Below are 20,566 nucleotides of genomic sequence, written 5' to 3' on the forward strand. Positions count from 1 at the left end.
TAAATAGTTAGAATATAAGTATGATACACGGTGAACATTTGATTTCTAAGCACTTCAAGTGGTATAGATCATGTTCAACGGTGCCGATCGTCGATTTGGAGGCTCCATCATCAAAAACAAATGGGTGGTAACGGAGCCCGTTTGCTATCGATAGTATTCTAGCTCAACTCTATATATATATGAGTTGAGCTAGAATACTATCGATAGCAAACGGGCTCCGTTACCACCCATTTGTTTTCGATGATGGAGCCTCCAAATCGACGATCGGCACCGTTGAACATGATCTATACCACTTGAATTATCTAGAAATCAAATTTTATGCTTTTCCGATATTGTTCTCTTGTCCATCAAGTGGGCATAAAAATGAACGGCTGAAAATGAATATCCTCTAAAAAATGATGATAGGAATTTTGTAATCAAGATCGAGAGTATAGATCTTATTCTAAATAGTTTAAAAAATTTTCTAACCAAAATTCAATTGATTTGGATAGCTTTACACCGTTAAATAAGAAAACGCATCATATCTACCATTAAAATTATAAATTTTGAAACATTTTGATCATTAGGTTAATGATGTCGAAATGATTTGAAATTTGGTTTCTAGATACTTCAAGTGGTATAGATCATGTTCAACGGTGCCGATCGTCAATTTAAAGGTTCCATCATCAAAAACAAATGGGTGGCAACGGAGCCAGTTTGCTACTGATAGCATTCCAGCTCAACTCTATATATATATTATAAAAAAATTAGGTATTTAAGAAAACTTATTATTTTTATTTATATAAAATTTATTATCTAGGTTAGTTTAAACAAATTAACCATAAAAAAGGTGTCTACTTTTATTAGAAAAATAGTATTCAAAATTTATATGTAAATTTTTTACAATATTATGTCGGATCGTTGGCGCTAATCATTAATCCCAAAAGCTCGAGCTGTTAGAAATACGCAACCAATTCACTTAAAGCGTACGGAAATAGCGCCCACGGGTCTGAAAAATTCTAGAATGCAACGGGAATATTGGTGACGTGGTGTAACAAACCAATCAAATGTCTCCTTTTAGAAGTATATATCCCATCATGATTGTAAAAAAAGATTTGTATTGTACTTTTGTTTGAAAAGAAAGAATATGATTGGTTTGTTATTGATGACATGTGCCAATGTGATAGCGTAGAATTCCTCCACAGGTCTCGATTGTGACTCGACCCACCTGGTCTCACGCCACTTTGAACATGATTCAGCTCAACCCAGCCTCACGTCATTTCGAACATGACTCAGCCCACATGACCTCTCGCCATAGGGCAGGATGCTGGCCCATTTAAGCCAACACATTGTACAGGCGCAAATACAATAAGCTAGATTCTTTTTTTTTTTTATCTCTGTTTTAAAATTTCAGGTGTGTGACATGTGACGGGTGCACAAAAAAAATACATCTTCCAACTCCATACTATATTTTTATATGAACACGAATATTAAAGCATAGACATAATGAGATCCATCGAACGCAAACAGAAGCAAAGGACATTAATTGTGGGTGCATTATTAAGTCAATGGTCAAAGCCCTTATCATGTTCTAAGGAATCAAATTAATGTATTTGTATTTTGTTTGTAAATAGAGATTGGTTAGACAAAGAACATCTCCACAGATTCTCAGTTTTTATTGTTTGTTTTTTTTCCCTTTTATGTTCTTCTTGTTAATTGCTTCTTAAAACCACAATTAATTAATTCCCTTTCTCTCTTCACTTCGAATCAAATCTAGTTAGGTTAATGCCAAAAAGTTATTGGGGCCTTTTTTTTTAATAATTTTTTTGACCACTCCGCTCACAAATAATATTGCAAAAGTGTTGGTTGGTATTTGGCTTATCATCATTTTATTATTATATTCGGGTTTGATTGGATATATTCAGGGAAAGTAGAGGGGGATAAAGTCTCTACATTAGGGCTTGTTTGTTTTCAAAAGATCATAAACGTTGGTATTTATTTCGGCACAGATCGAAATCGTAAGATTGTTCAAACTCTTACTCACAATTTTATGAAGATCAGTGTTTTGATTTCGGTGGGGTAGGATAAAAGTTCGAATTTGTGAAACTCACAAGTTTTTTACTTTTCGACTTTCTGCTTCCGAACAGCCCACAGTTTCACTTCGTTTGCAATAGCTGATGCAAACGAACTAACCATGCTATACTTTGATACATGATTTTGTTTTGTTTAAATTTATGTTTTTAATCCATTTTTAGCTTGGTTTGATTTAGGTTCAAGTTATTTGGTTTTAATTAATCTATCTTAACTAATCAAAGTGAGAGATGTGTCAATAAGTCGATTTTCCAGGGTGCAACTCAAAGAGCATTTAGCACATAACTTCTGTTATATTTCTTTGAAAGAGAAAGGTAACATGTTATTTATTTCGTATAATTTTTTTTTCAAAAATAAATTTAGCTAGAAAACTAAAATAATTAGACTTTGAATTTAAAATCTCGAATACTAGCTATCAAGTCCTTTACCTCCTGCGCTAGGAACAGGAACGATCCCTCCATAGTTATATTTTTGTTCTGCTCTTTTTGTTAATGTTTGCATGATTGATTCAACTCAAATGCCAACTCAAATGATTAGAAACATGCATAATTATTATAACACAAAACAAATGAGCATCTGGTTTTTAGTTGTGCTAAAGTTCAAGTAAATTTAACCACTGAGTGTTTAATGAAAAATCAATAATTTTATTTATATTATAAAAAATTACATTAGCATATAATAGAATAAAAAATATTATAAAATTAGAGTTACGACCGAATTTAATTAAAAGCAAACTAAACAACTGAAATGAACATTTGTGGCCAAAAGCATCTCCACTCTTAATATTTGGTCGGTCGAAAATGGCAGAAGTGAAAAAAGTCACTTTCATAAAATGACTTTTCAAAAAGTGACTTTTGAGTTCGATTTTTTTGACCGGTTATAAAATAAAAGTTAGAAAATTACAATTTTGTGGTTTCGATTGTTTGATTATATATAAAAAGTGAAAATATAAACAAAAAGACTTTATACTCATAATTTAAATTAAACATTCAAATTCAAATTTATATTTAAAATTCAACATTAAAATCCGAATTGAATTTATAATTAAAATTTAAGACATACAACTAAATTAACAATTTGAATCTAAAATTTAAGATAGAACTCATAACTAAAATTAAATTCTAAAATAAAATTTCAACTCAAAAATTAAAATATTAATTCAAATTTGAATTCATGATCTGAATCGAACTATTTGATCTTAAATTTTGAATTCAAATATAAATTTATAATTTGTGTAAAATAAATTTTAATTTAAGTTTAAATTACAATTCAAATTGAATAATTGAATTCATAATTTGAATTCAAAGTTCAAACTCAAACTCATTATTGAAATTAAATTCAAAATGTAAACATAAAATCAAATTCAAATGCAACTTAAAAATTTAAATTTTGAAGTCAAGTTTCAATCAATAATTTGAATTTATAGTTCGAAACAATATGAAATCAAAGTTCGATTTGAAGTTCCTAGTCAAAAATAATTTGATTTAAATTTATATTGAATATTCTAATACAAATTTTAATTTAAAATTTAAACCTAGAATTCCAATTTAAATAAAAATACTAAAATTTATATTTGGATATGAATTCATAAATTTGAATTTAAAAAGTTTGCATTCAATTTGAATTACAAATAAAATTCAGAATATAAAGTTAAATTTATTATTTCAATTCAACGTAAGTTGAAATTCAACTTTAAAAATAAATTCAAAAATTAAAGTTAAAAACAAAAAATAACTTTTTAGATAAGCACTCAACTTTCGGTGACTTCGAAATTTTTTGCACTAAAATCAAAATAGTGAAATTTAGTTACTCACTTTATTAATCCATTTTCGTAAAGTGATCGACTTTTATGTTCACTTTCCCTAGTAAAAAAATCCAATAAAACATCACTTTTAAAAGTATTACTTTCAGTATTTTACTTTGGACTAACTAAATATGCCCTAACGCAAAAGTGTCCTAACCATAACATTTTTAATCAGCTCTCAATTTTCGATAATTTTAAAATTTTTTGCACTAAACTCAAAAAAAAAAAAAGAGATTTATATATTCACTTTACTAATCCATTTTTGTAAAGTAATTTGTATATTCACTTTCGTAAGTCAAAAAATCAATAAGACGTAACTTTTTAAAAGTATTGTTTCCGATATCTCACTTCCGACTAACTAAATATGCCCTAATGTGACCCAAAAAGAGAGAGTATTAAAGAGTCATCATAATGATAAAAGCTTACCAAAAAAAAAAAGTACATCCACAAGGAAAAAAAAATGCAAAAAAAAAAAAAAAAGGTAAAGAAACGTGGGAGATGTGATGCTAGGCAGAGGGAGGTGTCGGTGGTGGCCGTTGGTTGCGGAATGCATGCTGGTCCCCAAACTAGTTGGTCCACCTACAAGGCATTATTATTAGTATATATTATTATCTTATTATTTTCATTATTTATGTATTATTATTATTATTATTATTACTTTTATGGTTACTATTACCTACCCTTTCTCTTTTTATGCTGGGCTTCGAAGCCACTCCAAAACACACACTCACACCAACCATCTTCTCATTTCACAATACCGAATTTTTAAAAAATAGTGTAGATATATGATACGAAAAGGTTCAGAAATGCCGCGTGTGATAGATATCAAGTGAACCATGCAGAACACGTGCACCGTCAAGAAAAATAGTGGAAGAAATAGAAAATTTGAATAGTATCGTTAGAGGCAAAACAGAGGATTCGAATTTAAGATTTCACGAAACTAAAAAGGGTTATCAGGGACTCTGATATCATACAACTAGAAGGTTGATCTGATAGAAAATGCTCAATGTATACTTTTAACCATGCACTTCAACACCAAGTTTCTTACCTAAAAGCTTAGAGCTCTTGTTGTACGTAGTAGAGAATTTATTCGAGCTTCTAGATTCTAAAAAAATAGAAACTTCGTCTTACAATTTAGGGTGAACTTCAAAAGTTACACTTATATAACTCTATACTCTACGATTATCAAAAAAATTTACTTTGCAATCAAATTTGATAGTGAATTTTTTGAGTAAAAATGGAGATAAAATACTTTTCAAACAACGTACAGAACGAGAGCGGGGGGCGGCAAATTGAAGTTTATCCCGAAATTCATGCTTTTATTACAATCCAAAGCTATAAGAGAGCTAAGTAATAATATATCATATCATATATTTTTAAATAACTCTATTCAATATGTAGAGCTCTTGAAGTTCAAGACATTAATTAAATAAAATATGCACACCCTTTAAGATAGCTGTACTGTCACCAAAACTTATAATCGCAGCAATGATGCAACTGGGCTAATGTGTCTGCATGAAATAAATAATTAGCATCATTTCAGATGATCAAATTATTTTGTCGGGGTGCTGCTCAAAAACGTATGGATAAGACCCGAGATGGGGAGATTTTCATGTTGCTGTGTCGCACGTTGCAACGCAATGATGAGGCAAATAAACACCCAAAAAAAAAAAAAAAAAAAAAAGGAAAACCCCCCAAAAAAAAAGAAGGGAAATTATTATTATTATCTTGCATAAATAGGAGTTCAAAAGTTTGACTAATTAGCATGTGGTGGTTGCGAGGATACTTATCTGTTGACTAATTCTTTTGATTGTATGTGGAGTGATGTGGATTAGGGTGGGTGCTTGAAAGGACTTTCAATTTATTTCAGAATTTTTTTCCATCCCACACTTGACCAATCAATCTCAAACAATTTTAGAAAAATAAATTTAAAAAAAAAAACAAGAAATAAAAAGAACAAAAAAAAAAAGGGCTTTTTGGTCTCAGTAGTCCTGGTACGAGAAGGCCCAAAATCCGGCCCATTATGAGAAAACCTCTATTCTCCTAAATCTTCAAACTATGTTGAGGAAGTGCCGGAGAAATATATTGCGGTTGTGTAGATGTCAACAATTTATGTAAATATATCAATATCGATAATAAATAATTTGGATACGAAAAACACAGAAACATATCTTTATATATGTTTTATCCAACACCTTTTTTTATCCCTACCCCTCAAGATCAAGCGGGCCCTAACACTCCACTTGGATGAAGAGAAAATGAGAGGATAAAGATAAAAAAGAGAAATGAAGAGAAGCAAAATTAACCTAATTATTCACAACAGTTCATTTCATCTCTCGTCAAAAGGGTAGAAAAAGGATGAGAAAGTTACTCTCTTCTTTTCATTTCTTAATCCAAACAAAAAAAAAAAAAAAAAGAAAAAAAAAAGAGAGGTTAATTTATGTCCCGGCAATATAGTGAATAACAAATATATCCCTACAAAGTTAAACTTTTATATATCGTCCGTCTCTACAAAAGTCCTGATATTTTCAAATATGTCTATGCCGTCAGAATCTGTTAGAAAAAATTAGCAAACCATAAATTAAATACTTCACTCTAATTAGTTTTTGACATTTTTATCCTTTTATATTATACCAGAATGGCTTTTGAAGAGATATTTATGATGACAAAATTAAAAATATAAACGATTCTTTAACAGTAACAAATTAGAAAAACATATTTGAAAACATTAGAACTTTTGTAGAAACAACATATAAAAATAAAACTTCGTAGAGATATATTTGTCATTCAGTACATCTATAGGGACGTGTATGAAATTAACCGAATAAAATAAAATAAAAATAAAAATAAAACCTTTTGTCTCTCATCTTCTTTTCTCTCCTATTCTCTCCATCCAAACAAAGCGTAAGATCGATTACATCACGCTATGAACCAAATAATAATGAGACGGCACAATGCAAATCACTAACAACGTCTCTCTCAACCCACACAGATTAGACCTAGAAATGTAATATTGATATACATGGTTGGAGATTTAATGCTGTTTCCAAGTGTTGAATTAAATAAATACTAAATGACCAAGAAAAATTAAATACAAGATGCGGGAAAATACAAAAATGCATAAATGGGAGACGCAATGTATAATTATAGTTGAAATATATCGATGAAAAAATCCACATGGGAGACATGATAGAGGCCAGAATATGATGATGCAAAACAGTTCTCAGTACAGCACATACTCATTGCCACAGCTGTTACCATTAGATATCTACAATTATCGGCGAAATAAAGATGGAGGAATATGACCATAAATAAATAAATGATTGCCGATCGATTCATCATGGATAGTTTGCAAGGTTCCGATGACCTTGGTTAGTTAGCATGACTAAGGTTGATGAGATGGTCTGAGGAGCGAAAGCGGCACGAGATAATGCCGGCGTGGCGGAGTAAAAGCAGCATATATAAAACAAGTCATTTTGTTGCTGATGATCACCACCCTTTGTAGGTAAAGCTGTTATCAGATAACCAAAAACTGATAGCTTTACAGTTGGAGCTTCGTGGTACCCAAAAAAAACAAAAAACCAGTACATGAGATCATCGGATGTGACTTCTGACGAATGAAGTGGCTCCGATATCGCTTAGGCTGTCGGAAGTCTGTTTCAAAACAAGGGTCAGCATAAATAGCCACTTCTCATTCAAGAAATAACTTTTCAAATAGTAAAGGAATGAAGAAAGAAATTTCAGTAAGGAGACCTAGGGCAAAAATTTACAAAATCAGAGTAAATCCGAGCAATCAGCACAAATGGAGTTGTCAATATTAGATGAAGGAAGCTATTCTATTCCTACTTGAACTGGTTCCCACTTTGATGGAATCCCGAGAGAGGTACAGGGAATAACTTTTCAAATCCTAGAGGCAATCAAGTGTTTTGCGACTAATGGTTGGAGCTTCTGCTATGACGGGAAAGTGAAATGAGCTTTTAGTGCTCAGAAGCAAAAGCTCCAATTTGAAACATCTGCTTCTACTACATTACAAAGCTGTTGGCGTATATTAATAAAATAACAAAACTTTTGCCTTTTCCAGTAGCCCGGCTCAAACAACTCTCACAAAAGCACATGACAGCATTTTAGTTTGGTTAAGAACCAGTTACCTGTGACTTAGGAGAAGGAAACACATTCCAAAACCTTAGTGTTTCATCACCAGCACCTGTCACGATAGTCTATGAATAGAAAAAAGGAAACGTCAAGTCGAAAAGCCAAAAGGCGCCCAAGCTGAAACCTTAACATCCCAACTGAATAAATAACACATGATCAAGAGGGCTTTACCTGTCCATCAGGAGAGATAGCGAGATACAAGACTCTATAAGTATGGCCAGTCAGTGTAGCAAGCTACAAAAGAGATAAGAATAACTACTAATTAAGCAGAGAACATGCACAGCTCCAATAAACTTCAGAAGGGATTTGGTCAGTACCTTTGACATTGTCGGGTATCGCCAGACAATAATTTGGTTTTGAGAGTATCCGTGGGTACTAACAAGTTCATTAACATTCTTTGACCACACAAGGTTACAGACCTGTGTAGCAGCACAACTAATATTACCAAAGAGATGACATTTGAACAACCACTGCACTCATAATTAACCATGCATTTATTCAATTTTCACATGGAATACACTGGAACGGTCTTTACAAGAAACATTTGCATATACATTATTAAAATAAGTAAAAAAAAAAAAAAAAAGAATTATAGAAAGAAATCTGCTAATGCCACTTGTCATCTTATAAGACAGTATTCATTAGAAGATCACACAAATTTATAATCAGGCAATATTTAAAAATTCGTGAAGCACCTTAGGGCTTCATTTGTTTAGTTGATCAAAGTAAGATACAACTGATTTTTTTAAAAAAAAATAGAACAATGCAGCTATACTAAGCAACTGAGAGTTGCTTTGCTCTGGCCAACAGATGACACATCAATTAGAAGCATCAAGAATGGTAGATAAGAGCACAGTTTGGATTCACAGAGAAAGCATGTTAGGGATAAACAAAAGATACTTGTTGATCACCAAGCCAATGAGAGTATTTGCTCATAACAAACAGGGTTGAGAAATTAGTAAGAATATCGGTGTCATTCAACAAATTAATGTAGCCTCCTGATTAATTAAACCTCTAAGTTAGAGAGGTTCTGTTTCAAAATTGTAAGCATCTTTGAAGTACTGGTACCAAAACAATCCCCAACCCAACTCTACCCAGAAACATTGGGTGAGTGGACAAATCAAATAAACAAACAAACAAACAACAAAAAAGATATATTAAAACATGAATAATCTAAACACCTGAATGTCAGAAAATTAACTAGTATCGAATGATGGTCACACTGGAATTAAAAGGGTAGGAATATTACGTCCATACTGGAATGCCAATGTGGTCACACAATGATAACTGATAGAATTCCAAAAGTAGTAGGTACCTGACTGCCAGTATCCATGCAACTCAAGTGAGTGTTGGTGGTCGTATTCCAAAAGCGGATGCATCTATCTGCAGTACCGCCGCCCGATGCAAGAAGCCCATGAAGATGTGGTGACCAGGCAATAGCTTTTACAGCTGCTGTGTGCTCACAGTACTTAAGCACGGGTTGTGTCGAATGTTGATTCCATACAAATAACTGAGCAGAATTAAATATGAAAAAGTGATAACAAAATCCAGATATGAGTCTTTTTCTAATGGAAATAACTCGTGTCATGAACAAACATAAAGTCCAGAATAGATGACGGGTAACTTACTCTATTGTCATTTCCACCTGATGCAAGTTCACGGTTATCATAAGACCACTTTAGTCCACAAACCTGAAAGAAAGTAGAAGTTAATCAAAGAGACAATTGAATGCATACAATTACAGGCAATTTTCCCTTACTCGTGGGTATCCACACATAGACAGAATAAGCACTTTAAATACCAATCATTCATGGAGACTTTACTGAAAGAATAACACGATCTTACATTAAATAACAATTAGTGTCACTCTATTAAACAGTTTACAAATAACATAGTACGTTAATCTAAGTGGCATAAGTAGAAAATCAGCATATGCTGTGAATGAGTGAAATAAGTATTGATTGGAGCCAAAGGACTTAGATGGAATATCTTACCTCTGATTTGTGCCCGACAAGCTTGCTAACATAATCTTCCTGGGCACGAATATCATGCTGCTGTATTGTCTTGTCACGACTACCAGAAGATAACAGTGAAGAACTCCATGCTAGAGCCCCAACTCGCATGCGATGGCTCTCCATTGTTCTAATACGCCGACAGCGAGAGGCATCCCATATCTACATCACATAGTATGCAAATTCATGGTAAGCATTATTTCTTAAGAGGCATCTGATGAAGGAGACAATGTGCAACGATTATTAACTACATCTAAAAGCATATTTTCTTCCACACCACATAAAATCTTGAGATAGACAAATAATCATAGATGATGATACAATGAAATTTAGTCTTAGCACAAAAAATGGGGAACACTACTGTTAAAAATGACTACCTTAATGAATGCACAATTTCTGAACTAAATCATGTTCCCACTAAGATACATCCACAAAGAAACTTTATGATGTATCCACAGATAACTAAATATTTTAGCAAACAGAGTTAATTATCCTTCTGATTATTTTCAACTAAATTCAATTCTACTAGATTAGCCATAATCAACAATCTATTAAGAGCCATGCTGCCCAATGCATTGCCGAAGTTGTTAACGGATTATTAGCATGCCATGTGATCAATTACATGAGGGAGGCCTCACCTGAACTTTCCCCTGGTTCGTCCCGACAGCCAAGTGAGTGCCACGCTGCGCCCACCCGACAGAGCAGACGCTGTCATCGACACCCAAGTCGCAGAGTTTCGTGACCTGTTCCCAATAACACCACAATAAATCTCAATGTATCCTCTTAACTTCTATACGACACACTAATAAATTGATCTAGATTACACAATTGGACAAAGATCAGACATGAAAACTTAAAAATAAATAAATAACCTTGCTGCTACAAGCATTCCATAGATAGACGCAATTGCCCAGACCCACCGCAAGCACATTATGAGAAGACCAATCCACAAGGTTCAGATAGAAATCGTCCTGTAACGCCGGCGCATCGAGCACCTGAAACCAACGAAACCCCACATAACGACACCCCCGAGAGACACAACAATATGAAAATTACCAAATGAATAAGGAGCGAGGCGAAAAAACCACACCTTGAACGGAGATCGCGGGACCTTCCTGGGCCCCTTGGGGGGGGTGGGGAGAGCCCCATGAAAAGAGTCCTCGAACAAGGCTCTGCTCGAAACCCTCGGCACCTCGGACTTAAACCTAAAGATATTCCTACTGGGAGTGGAGAAGGGGGACGAGGACGACGAAGAGGAGCCGTACGAGGAAGCGACGCGCCCGTCGAGAGCAGAGGATCGATCGGGGGTGTCGGGGGCGGCGGCGGCGGCGCCATCGGGGCCGAAGAGCACGGAGCGGAGGAGCGCGGCGTAGGCGCTGGACCCCTCCTCCCTCGCCGGATCCGAGGAGGACGAAGGGGACGGCGAGGACGACGACGATGCGGCGCGGCGCGGGGGCGGGGAGAGGTCGAAGAGCGCGAAGTTGGATCCGGAGCGGCTGGGGATGAAGCGATCGCTGTAGATGGTGCGGGAGGAGGAGGCGGCGGAGGAGGAGGACGCGAGGGAGGAGAAGGGACGAGGAGGGGTTTCAAGGTGGAGGTGGGGCTTGGGGATCGAAGAAGGGGTGTTGGGCTTCGACGACGAGGAGGAGGAGAAGGAAGAGGAGCTAGGGTTCTCCATGGATGGGGAGAGAGAGGTGGAGGAGAAGGTCGAAGAACACGATGGAGGAGGAGGAGGAGGAGGACGATCCACGGATTTGGGGCTTTTTAGTGCCCTTCCCTTTAAGTTGAGTTTAGTTGTTTTTTTTTTAAAAAAAAATATTAATTAATTGATTAATTAATTAAGAGATCTCGCTCTGTTACCCGCCCCCGCGCTTTCTCTCTCTACCTCTTCGCGGTTTCTCTCTCCACCCGACTCCCGAATGGTAAAAATGCACGGAGAACCCCCAACTATATCAATTCTGAATTTGATACTTCTACTTCAATTTATCATCGACACTTTTTTTTTTCCCCTTGTATCTGTTAATCTAATTTTATTTACTAAAAAGTGGTCTGGATAAAGTCACTCAAAAATTCAAAAGAATAAAACAAAAGTAGAGGGATCTCAATCAAAAAATTACAGTTCAGGGGCTCTGTTGAGAACGCTATAGTTGTGGGGGTCTCTATACACATTTACCCTCCTGATTTCGACTTGGCTTCAGTTAGATTAATTAACGATAATTTTCTTTTTTCCGATAAGGAAAATGAGCTTGTTCTAATACTGTAACCGCTATATGTCACGGATAATGCAAAGGAGACCCTTCAACTATAACTTTTTTTTTTAGTGTGTCCCCTCATGTTTAAATTTTTTGGATTGATACTTTCATTTATTTAAGTTTAGTTAAAAGTTTTGTTAAATTAAGAATTTATTAGTTATGGGGTTTTAATTATTAATCAAACTAACATTTATGTCGGTGAAAAAACTCTAATAAGAATTTTAAATTTAACAAAATTATTAGTATTATTTTAAAGCATTGAAAGAGAGAAGAGTAGAAGCGCTTTTAATATTTTTAACTTTTCAAGATAGAAAACTAGATGCTTTTAAACATCATAATCTCAAACTAAATCTTATTGAGTCTTCAATTTATTTGAAGGTTCTAATGATAACTTATTGGTATGAATATTTTCTTGTGGGGTGAGAAATTTTGAGTTTGATTTTTATTTATCAAAAAGCCTTAGCATTCATAATTTGATAGATTATCATTTTGTATCTACAAGTCGATTTATTGTATTCTTGAAAAAATGAATTAAATGTTGAATATGGTATCCACTTTAAACATTTCAATTTTTGTGTAGATGCATAAACATCTTATTTAGTGTTCATCTGATCTAGTCAAGAAATTTTGATAGATGAGGAGAGTGACCAAAAATTTAGAATATATATCATATTTGGCAGTTAAGTTATTTTTTCGAATAAAATAAATTATCACATAAATAAAATATGTTATCCTACCAAATTATGAATATTAAGATTTTTTGAGGAGAAAAATTCAAAATTCCAGTTTTTGAATCACACGAAAAAAATCTCCATACCAAATAAGCGGTCATTAGTTATTTATTCCAACATCCAAAGCATATTCTTCATCCTCCAAATGATACATTTTTTTATTAGAGTAAATTGAAAGAATATACTGAATAGTATGTTCAAACATTAATAATATAACTGTAATGAATAATCCACATTATATATATATATATATAGATGTGGTGTATGATATACATTTATTTTGGGCGCATCATCAGTATTGTTCATCGCAAAAAAATAATAAGGGATTATTTCAGAAAAATAAGAACACATGATTGAGGGATCTACATACAATTATACCTAAAAAGGTTTATCTGAAGGTGGGGTCAGAATGAGCTGGAATGTGGGCTAATCAAAATCAGGGCAAGAACAGGTTGGTTAGATTTAGTAATCAAATCAGCTTGTTTTGGACTAACCATCCAACTGGGTCAGGGTTGGGTTTTGTCGTATCAAGGGACCCACCAATAATAATAACAACAGTTAGGTGAGAAATGCTAAAACTCCGAGAAATAAACGGAACCGTGTGCTTCGTGCTTGTTTTCATAATGCGAATTCGAATTGACGACCAGCACCGTCGAATATAATTTAATTATTTAAAAATTTTAAATATTGAAATTATGATTTCAATATATTACTTACCTAGCAATTAAGTGATTTTAAATTTACTTTATATTAACCATTTAAACTTATTAATTTTGATATCCATCCGAATACTAGACAAATGATATTGTAAAATTTCTTAAGTTCAGATAGCCTAAATTAAATTTAAAAATATGGATCGTCAATTTAGATAATTTAGATAATCATCGCCGAAAATGGCGTGAAATAAATGGGCTTATCTACCTCTAGAAATATTATAGCATTACTCATAATAATACTAATATAATAATAATAATAATAGATGAAAATCTGAAGCAATTATTAATAATTTTTGAGTTTATTAATGGCAATTATTAATTAACTAATTCCCAAGGATCAGTGAGCCATGTGGGTGTCAAACAGGCAAGAACCTGTCGGATCAAATTTAATAATGGTATTTAATGTAGAGTATATAATAATGTGAAAATCTTGTAATAATAATAATATAATATATCCATATTAATGGCCTGTTTGATTTTTCTAAAATGTTATGCTATCATTTTTTTTTTGGCTAAATATAGAAAATTTTTCAGTCAAAATTTAATTTTTTACATTTTCTCCCTGTCATTTAAAAATCTATACTTTGCCCCCTTAAAAATAAAAAATATTCACTTCACCCCCTACCGTTAGGGATCCGGTAGGGTTCCGTTATAAAATATTTTTTAGGCCAAAAATATCCTCTGTCCTTCCTACTGTGCTTTGCACTCCTCTGCCTCTCGACTCGCCCTTCTTCACTGTCTCACCCTCGCCCACATTTCTGTCCGCACCCACAAACACCCTCTCACCCTCCTCCACTGCCTCGCCTTTGCCCTCGTTGTCTTTGCCTATCTTTTCATCCACGCTCATCTTGATTTCCTTCCTACCGTCGCCGAAATGGAGGGGCGACGAAAGTACAGGAGAAAAAAGGCAGCAGGTGGAGAAGAAAATGGAGAGGAATCATGGTTGATCGAGGCGCGAACTGCGGCCGATTGAGGCTGCAGATGAGCAAGATAAGGGAGGAGACGAAAATGATGAGAGGCAAAATAATTATTTTGTCATTATATTTCACACCGTAATCTTCATTTTGAAACTATGTCCTTACGTCTGATGTAAAAGTAAAGAGAGTGTAAATTTATTTAAATATCTATGTGAAAATTAGCCCTACCCTAAGGTATTATCACTCCTCTCTTCATATTTTATCCAATAATTACATGATTGGGCATTCGATGTAAAAGCTTTTATTATTTTGAAACTTTTATTGACAAAATTAAAGTAAAAAAAAAAAAAAAGGTGAAGAATTTCATAAAATTAAAAGATCGATTTCAAAAAGAAAAATAAGTGAGAGGGTTCTCTGAGCATTTTAACCCAGCAAAAATAATACTTTCGCTGGGTGATTGGGATGGACGCTGCTCACTATGTGGCGCCGATTCGGACAATTTCCAAACAATTTTGTTTGAAAACTATGTCCTTAAAAGTTTGTCCCTTTGTTTTATTGAGGAACAATCCCTATGCTTATTGTGAGGAGTCACACTTTAAGGCCCATATTACAGAAAACAACAATTAAGCCCAGTCCCCAGGGTGTCACTTTGCCACCTACCATTCTCTCTTTCTTTCACATCCATTTTATATTTTTATTAAAGGACATAAATTTTGCACCCTATTATTTAAGATCTTTAAGTTTTTTAACAATTTTTTTAAAAAAAATTAATAAGATAAGAGAGTAAATATGAATTTTTGAAATACTAGAGTGTAAGATTCGCATCTAGTTTGTAGGTGTACAGATACCATTGCTTTTTTAGCTATTATTGCTGAGGTGCTACCAAGTCCAAATATTCAGATGAGAATAAGTTCGAAAATAATACATAAATTTGTCAATAAAGTATTGATACAGGTCTCGCGGACTATTAATTGCCCTTAAATAGGAGAATGTTTTGCTTATAAACATATCTCATAGAACTTACAAACTGCATGCTTTAATGATTGAATTTCATCTCAAAATTATAAATCATACTTATCTTTTTGTTATTTATAATTCAATATGGCTACAAGCGTGAATTTGTAAAATATTATAAATTTTAGGGAAAACTTCAAAAACCCCCCTTGTGGTTTCAATTTTTTTCACTTTAGTACCCTGTGGTTTAAAATGTATCAAGTTAGTACCCTGTGGTTTCTCACTTTATCACTTTAGTACCCTGTGGTTTAAAGTGTATCAAGTTAGTACCCTGTGGTTTTGTACTTTATCACTTTAGTACCCTGTGGTTTTAATTTGTATCAAGTTAGTACCCTGTGGTTTTTTAAATCACAGGGTACTAAAGTGATAAAGTGTGAAACCACAGGGTACTAAAGTGATAAAGTGCAAAACCACAGGGTACTAACTTGATACATTTTAAACCACAGGGTACTAAAGTGATAAAGTGAGAAACCACATGGTACTAACTTGATAAACTTTAAACCACAGGGTACTAAAATGAAAAAGTGTGAAACCACAGGGAGGGTTTTTGAAGTTTTTCCTAAATTTTATCTGTAAGCATTATATTACTCACTTTGAGTATTGTTGATATATATTGAAATTAAAAGAAGGCTAAATTACAGAAAACTTTCCTGTTATAATCCGATTTTTCACTTCCCCCCCTCTGTCATTTAAAAATCTATATTTTGCCCCCTTGTAAGATAAAAAATGTGCACTTCATCCCCAACCGTTAGTAATCTGTTAGGGTTCCGTTATAAGAAAAAAAAAAAATTATGCCAAAAATACCTCTCCGCCCTCTTTCCTGTTGCTTCTCCTTCCTCTGCTTCACCCTCCTCCATTGCCTCGCGCGCGCCCTTACCCTGGCCCACATCTCCATTCGCGCCTACAACACCCCTGCGCCCTCCTCCACCGCCTCGTCTTGGCCCTCGATGCCCTTGCCTACCTCTCCATCCGCGCCCACCTCGATTTCCTCCGTACTGTCATCGAAATCGAGGGGCGGCGAGGCTGCAGGAGGAGAAGGGGAGCAGGTGGAGAAAAAAATGGAGAGAAACCGCGGCCGATCGAGGCGTGAACCGTAGCCGATCGAGACGGTGGTTGAGAAAGACGAGGAAAGAAACGAAAATTATGAGGGGCAAAATAATCATTTTATCATCACAGTATACACCGTACCTTTTTATGAATATTTTTTATTTTACAGAAGAAAAAAATATAAATTTTTAAATGACAGAAAAAAAAAATAAAAAATTAAATTTTAATAAAAAGATTTTATGTAATTTAGCGTTAAAAGAACTTGTGGAAATAGCGTTGTGATCCAATGCAATTCCATGTTTGGAATTTAGGAAAGTGTTACATCACAATCAGGAATGGACACGTGCTCGCATATATTCTGTTTTAATTTTGACGCCACCTCCACCTACCCAAGTCCAAAGACCAACTAAACCCGGTGTACCACCAACAAGCTGATTAATAAACCTTTTTTTTAAAATTTTCCTTTCGATGTTTATTTATTTAAGCCTTGTTTAGATGAATAAATATTTTATTCAGTACATTTTTTAAATTTATTTAATAAATTTATACATTTATCCTTACTCGTACCCGCTTGCGGGCAGACAAGCAACTATGTTAGTTATCCACAAGGTGCTCTATTTTTTATTTTTACATACTTTTTAAATACAATATATATATATATATATATATATATATATATAATTTTTTAAAAAATTATAATATAATCTATTGTTTAAAATATTATTACTTTCAATTAGATTATATAAAGTCTTAAAATAACTCCAAGAAAAATCAGGATTAGACTCTTGGAGATAGGTAAAACAAAAGAAGTATCCACTTTTTTTATTAAAAAAATATACAGGTACCTGCAGATCATCCAAAATATCTATAATTTAGCATGACCCATCGGTTTTACTCGCAACTAGCAAATCTACAGTAACCGGCTAGTATGGATAGAGATTGTCTGTTTGACTCGTACAAGAATACATATCGTTTCTTCATAAGCAATGATCCCAATCATTTCACATACTTTTTTTTTTGTTATTATTTTAAAGAGAAAGATAGTAAGCTATTTGTTTAAAGTAATTAAATTTCAAACTTAGAATCTTTAATACCAATCATTTAGTTCTTAGCCAACTGCGTTAGATGCGATCCATTTTGCCAAATTTTTTTTAAAGATTTGCCAACATTTTGTTTGAAAAAGTTAAACCAAAATTTGACACAAAGAAGTAGATGTTGTTAAGGATTATATTTAGGATACCATAAGTCATTTTCACATTGTCCCTCAATACACAAATTTGGCTTTTTATTTGCGAAATGCTTAGCTGTTTTGATCCTAAAAATTAGGTCAATTGGACACAACACACTTTAATGTGAAAAAGCTACAACACTTTGGTGTACATTTTGATGTACAAATAGCGTTACAATATGATAATGATTCTACTCATCATATATAAAATCACTTTTTATATCAATTTGTAGGAGTATCAAATCAAACTATCAAGCATTACATGTAACAGGGTAATTGTCACTACCAATCAGCGAAAAGGGAAAAAGTAAAAGGAAAAGAAATTTAAAATTCAAAAAAGGAAGAGAAAATAATGATAGCCTCAATTCAACGCCACGCGGAGGCAAACGTGAGGACCCGACCCATCCACGCGAACCCAATCCCCCCGGCCTCCTCCTTGATCGTGAACCCGGGGTTGGGCCGGATCGAACCGAGCCGGGTCCGGACCGGCTCGACCACGCCCGGTCCGAGCGGGACCGCTCCGAACCCGGCCATCCCCATCCGGCCGCCACTTCCCGACACTCCGCACCGCTCCACCGCTCCGCCCCTCCCGCGCCACCGCCGTTCGCGGCGCTGCGCGGCGAGCGCCGCCTCCACCCGCGCCCGCTCCGCCGCGCCCCCCAAAGACGCCGCCGACGCTGCCGCCGCGTCCAGGGACTCCAGGAGTGCGCCGTAGTGGGCGCACGCCTCCGCGAAGCGCGCCGCGAAGGGCGCCGTGTTCGCGTTCATGTCCCGCTCCACGAGCGCCACAACGCGCGGCCGCAGAGCGCGGACGCGGCGGAGGAGCTCGTCGCGGGGGTTCGCCGGGGAGACGCTCTCGTCCGGGACGCGCGAGAGCGCGAAGGCCAGGTTCACCGCGAGGGCCTCCCCGGGCACGCACCCGAGCGCGGCCGCGTCCAGCTCGGCGGCGCGGCGGCTCACGACGCTGAAGCGGAGCCCGACCCCGGCCCGCTCGGCCAGCTTGACGAGCCGGTCGCCGACGGCCAGCGCGCCGGCGGCGGCGGCGGGGGTGAAGGGGGAGGTGGGGTCGAAAACGGCGGTGATCCTGAGGCCAGGGGCGCGGCGCTCGGCGAGGGCGCGGATGAGCGCGGCGTGCTGCGCGCCCCCGCCGCCGACGTCGAAGTCCAGGACGTGGATCCCGGAGCGGTCGCGCGCGGCGTCGAGGACGGCGAGGTTGGCCGCAAGGAGGCCGAGCCTGAAGCAGGGGTGGAGCTCGTGGAGCATCTGCGTCGCGGCGCGGTGCTCCGCGCCGCACAGCTCCGCGAGCGGGTGCGCCGGGCACGGCCCGAGGCGCGCGGCCAGGGCCGCGGCCATCAATCGCCGCTGAGCGTCGCTGCTCCGCGCCGCCCGCGGCGCCGCCGCTCCGCCTCAGCGCGGCGAGCCGCGGCGGCGTCGAGTTTCCCGTCGGCGATGGCCGCGGCGGCGTCGGAGAGCAGCTGCTTCGCCGGCGACGACGACGACGACGGGGGGGAGCAAGAGGCCGTGGACGTGGACGAGGACGAGGACGAGGAAGAGTTCGAGGGCGAAGGGGAGAGAGGGTTCTGAGCGGGGTTCGGCTTCGACATGAGCCGCTGCAGCTGCATCGCCTCGCCCCACTCGGCGCTGGTCACGGCCGAGTCGCACGCGCTCGCCTCCTCCTCCTCCGCGTCCTCCTTCTCTTCCTCCTCCGCGTCGTCGTCCAAAAGCCGCCGCTCCAGCTCCCGGAGCTGGCTCCGCATCGCGGCGCACCGGTTCGACTCCGAGTCCGACTCGGTCGGGACCGCCGCGATTCGCGGCCTCACCAGCCGGAGGAAAAGCGCTTGCTGCAGCGCCATTTGCTGCTGCTGCACAGCCGTCGCTCCTCCTCCGCCGTCCGATCGGCTCTGGCAAGGGAATCGGACGGCCGATCCGGCCCCGAATCCGACCCCCCCGCGCGCGTCGCGACCACCCCACGGAAACCCCGACGCCATCGCAGGAATCGATTCTCCGAAACGCAGAATCTCTCGCTAGTAAGAGCTCTCCTCAAAACCATACCAATACATCCTACTACCCTATATAATTATTATAATTATTATTATATAATTATTATAATTTATTCAATTCAATTCAAAAAAAAGAATTAATTTAAAAAAAAAGAAAGAAAAAAGAGCTCCTTTTTTTCGTTTCTTTTAAGTCTTTGGTTGGTCTCTTTTTATTGGTTAACTTAACTAACAATAAATGCATTATTATTATAATACAATAATGGGGGGTAGGGTGGTGGCATGCGAAAGAAGAAGAAGCGTCTCCGGAGACGGTAAACCCGGTCCGTGCGGTGTTGCGCACCGACACGTGTCGACCATCCGCTCCATCAACCGGTTGCCCGTGCCCACATCACGGACACGAGTCGGTGCTTCCAAACTTTGTCATGTCACCAATCGAAATCCCCAATTTACCCTCCCACTCTATAATATTCCAAAAAGCGACCCATAAATATTACCGAGCTAAGGATCGGTGATTTATGACGTTATAAATATTTAATTTATTATTTTTAATATTTAATTATTTAAAAATATAATTTTTATAGATATAAATTTTTAAATTTTATTTTTATAAAACTAATTTGTGT

The 20,566-nt window shown here is 37.0% G+C and overlaps 2 protein-coding genes across 2 annotated transcripts; both read right to left on the minus strand.

The window, feature by feature from the left end:
• LOC109714371 (protein FIZZY-RELATED 1-like) lies at positions 7,002-11,813 on the minus strand. The gene is made up of 10 exons (XM_020238974.1): positions 11,129-11,813; positions 10,911-11,033; positions 10,677-10,781; positions 10,021-10,200; positions 9,655-9,717; positions 9,342-9,536; positions 8,344-8,445; positions 8,198-8,260; positions 8,023-8,091; positions 7,002-7,528 (listed from the first exon to the last, which is right to left on the minus strand). Exons 1-10 carry the CDS (start codon positions 11,714-11,716, stop codon positions 7,469-7,471), a joined length of 1,548 nt encoding a protein of 515 aa, XP_020094563.1. The 5' UTR covers positions 11,717-11,813; the 3' UTR covers positions 7,002-7,468.
• On the minus strand, positions 18,062-19,803 carry LOC109713550 (scarecrow-like protein 8). Its single transcript, XM_020237657.1, is given in 2 exon segments — positions 18,062-19,332; positions 19,335-19,803. Coding segments are annotated over 2 exon segments (1,485 nt in total). The 5' UTR covers positions 19,797-19,803; the 3' UTR covers positions 18,062-18,309.

The sequence above is a fragment of the Ananas comosus genome, linkage group 8 (genome assembly GCF_001540865.1).
Source record: "Ananas comosus cultivar F153 linkage group 8, ASM154086v1, whole genome shotgun sequence".
In the NCBI taxonomy this organism is placed as follows: Eukaryota; Viridiplantae; Streptophyta; class Magnoliopsida; order Poales; family Bromeliaceae; genus Ananas; species Ananas comosus.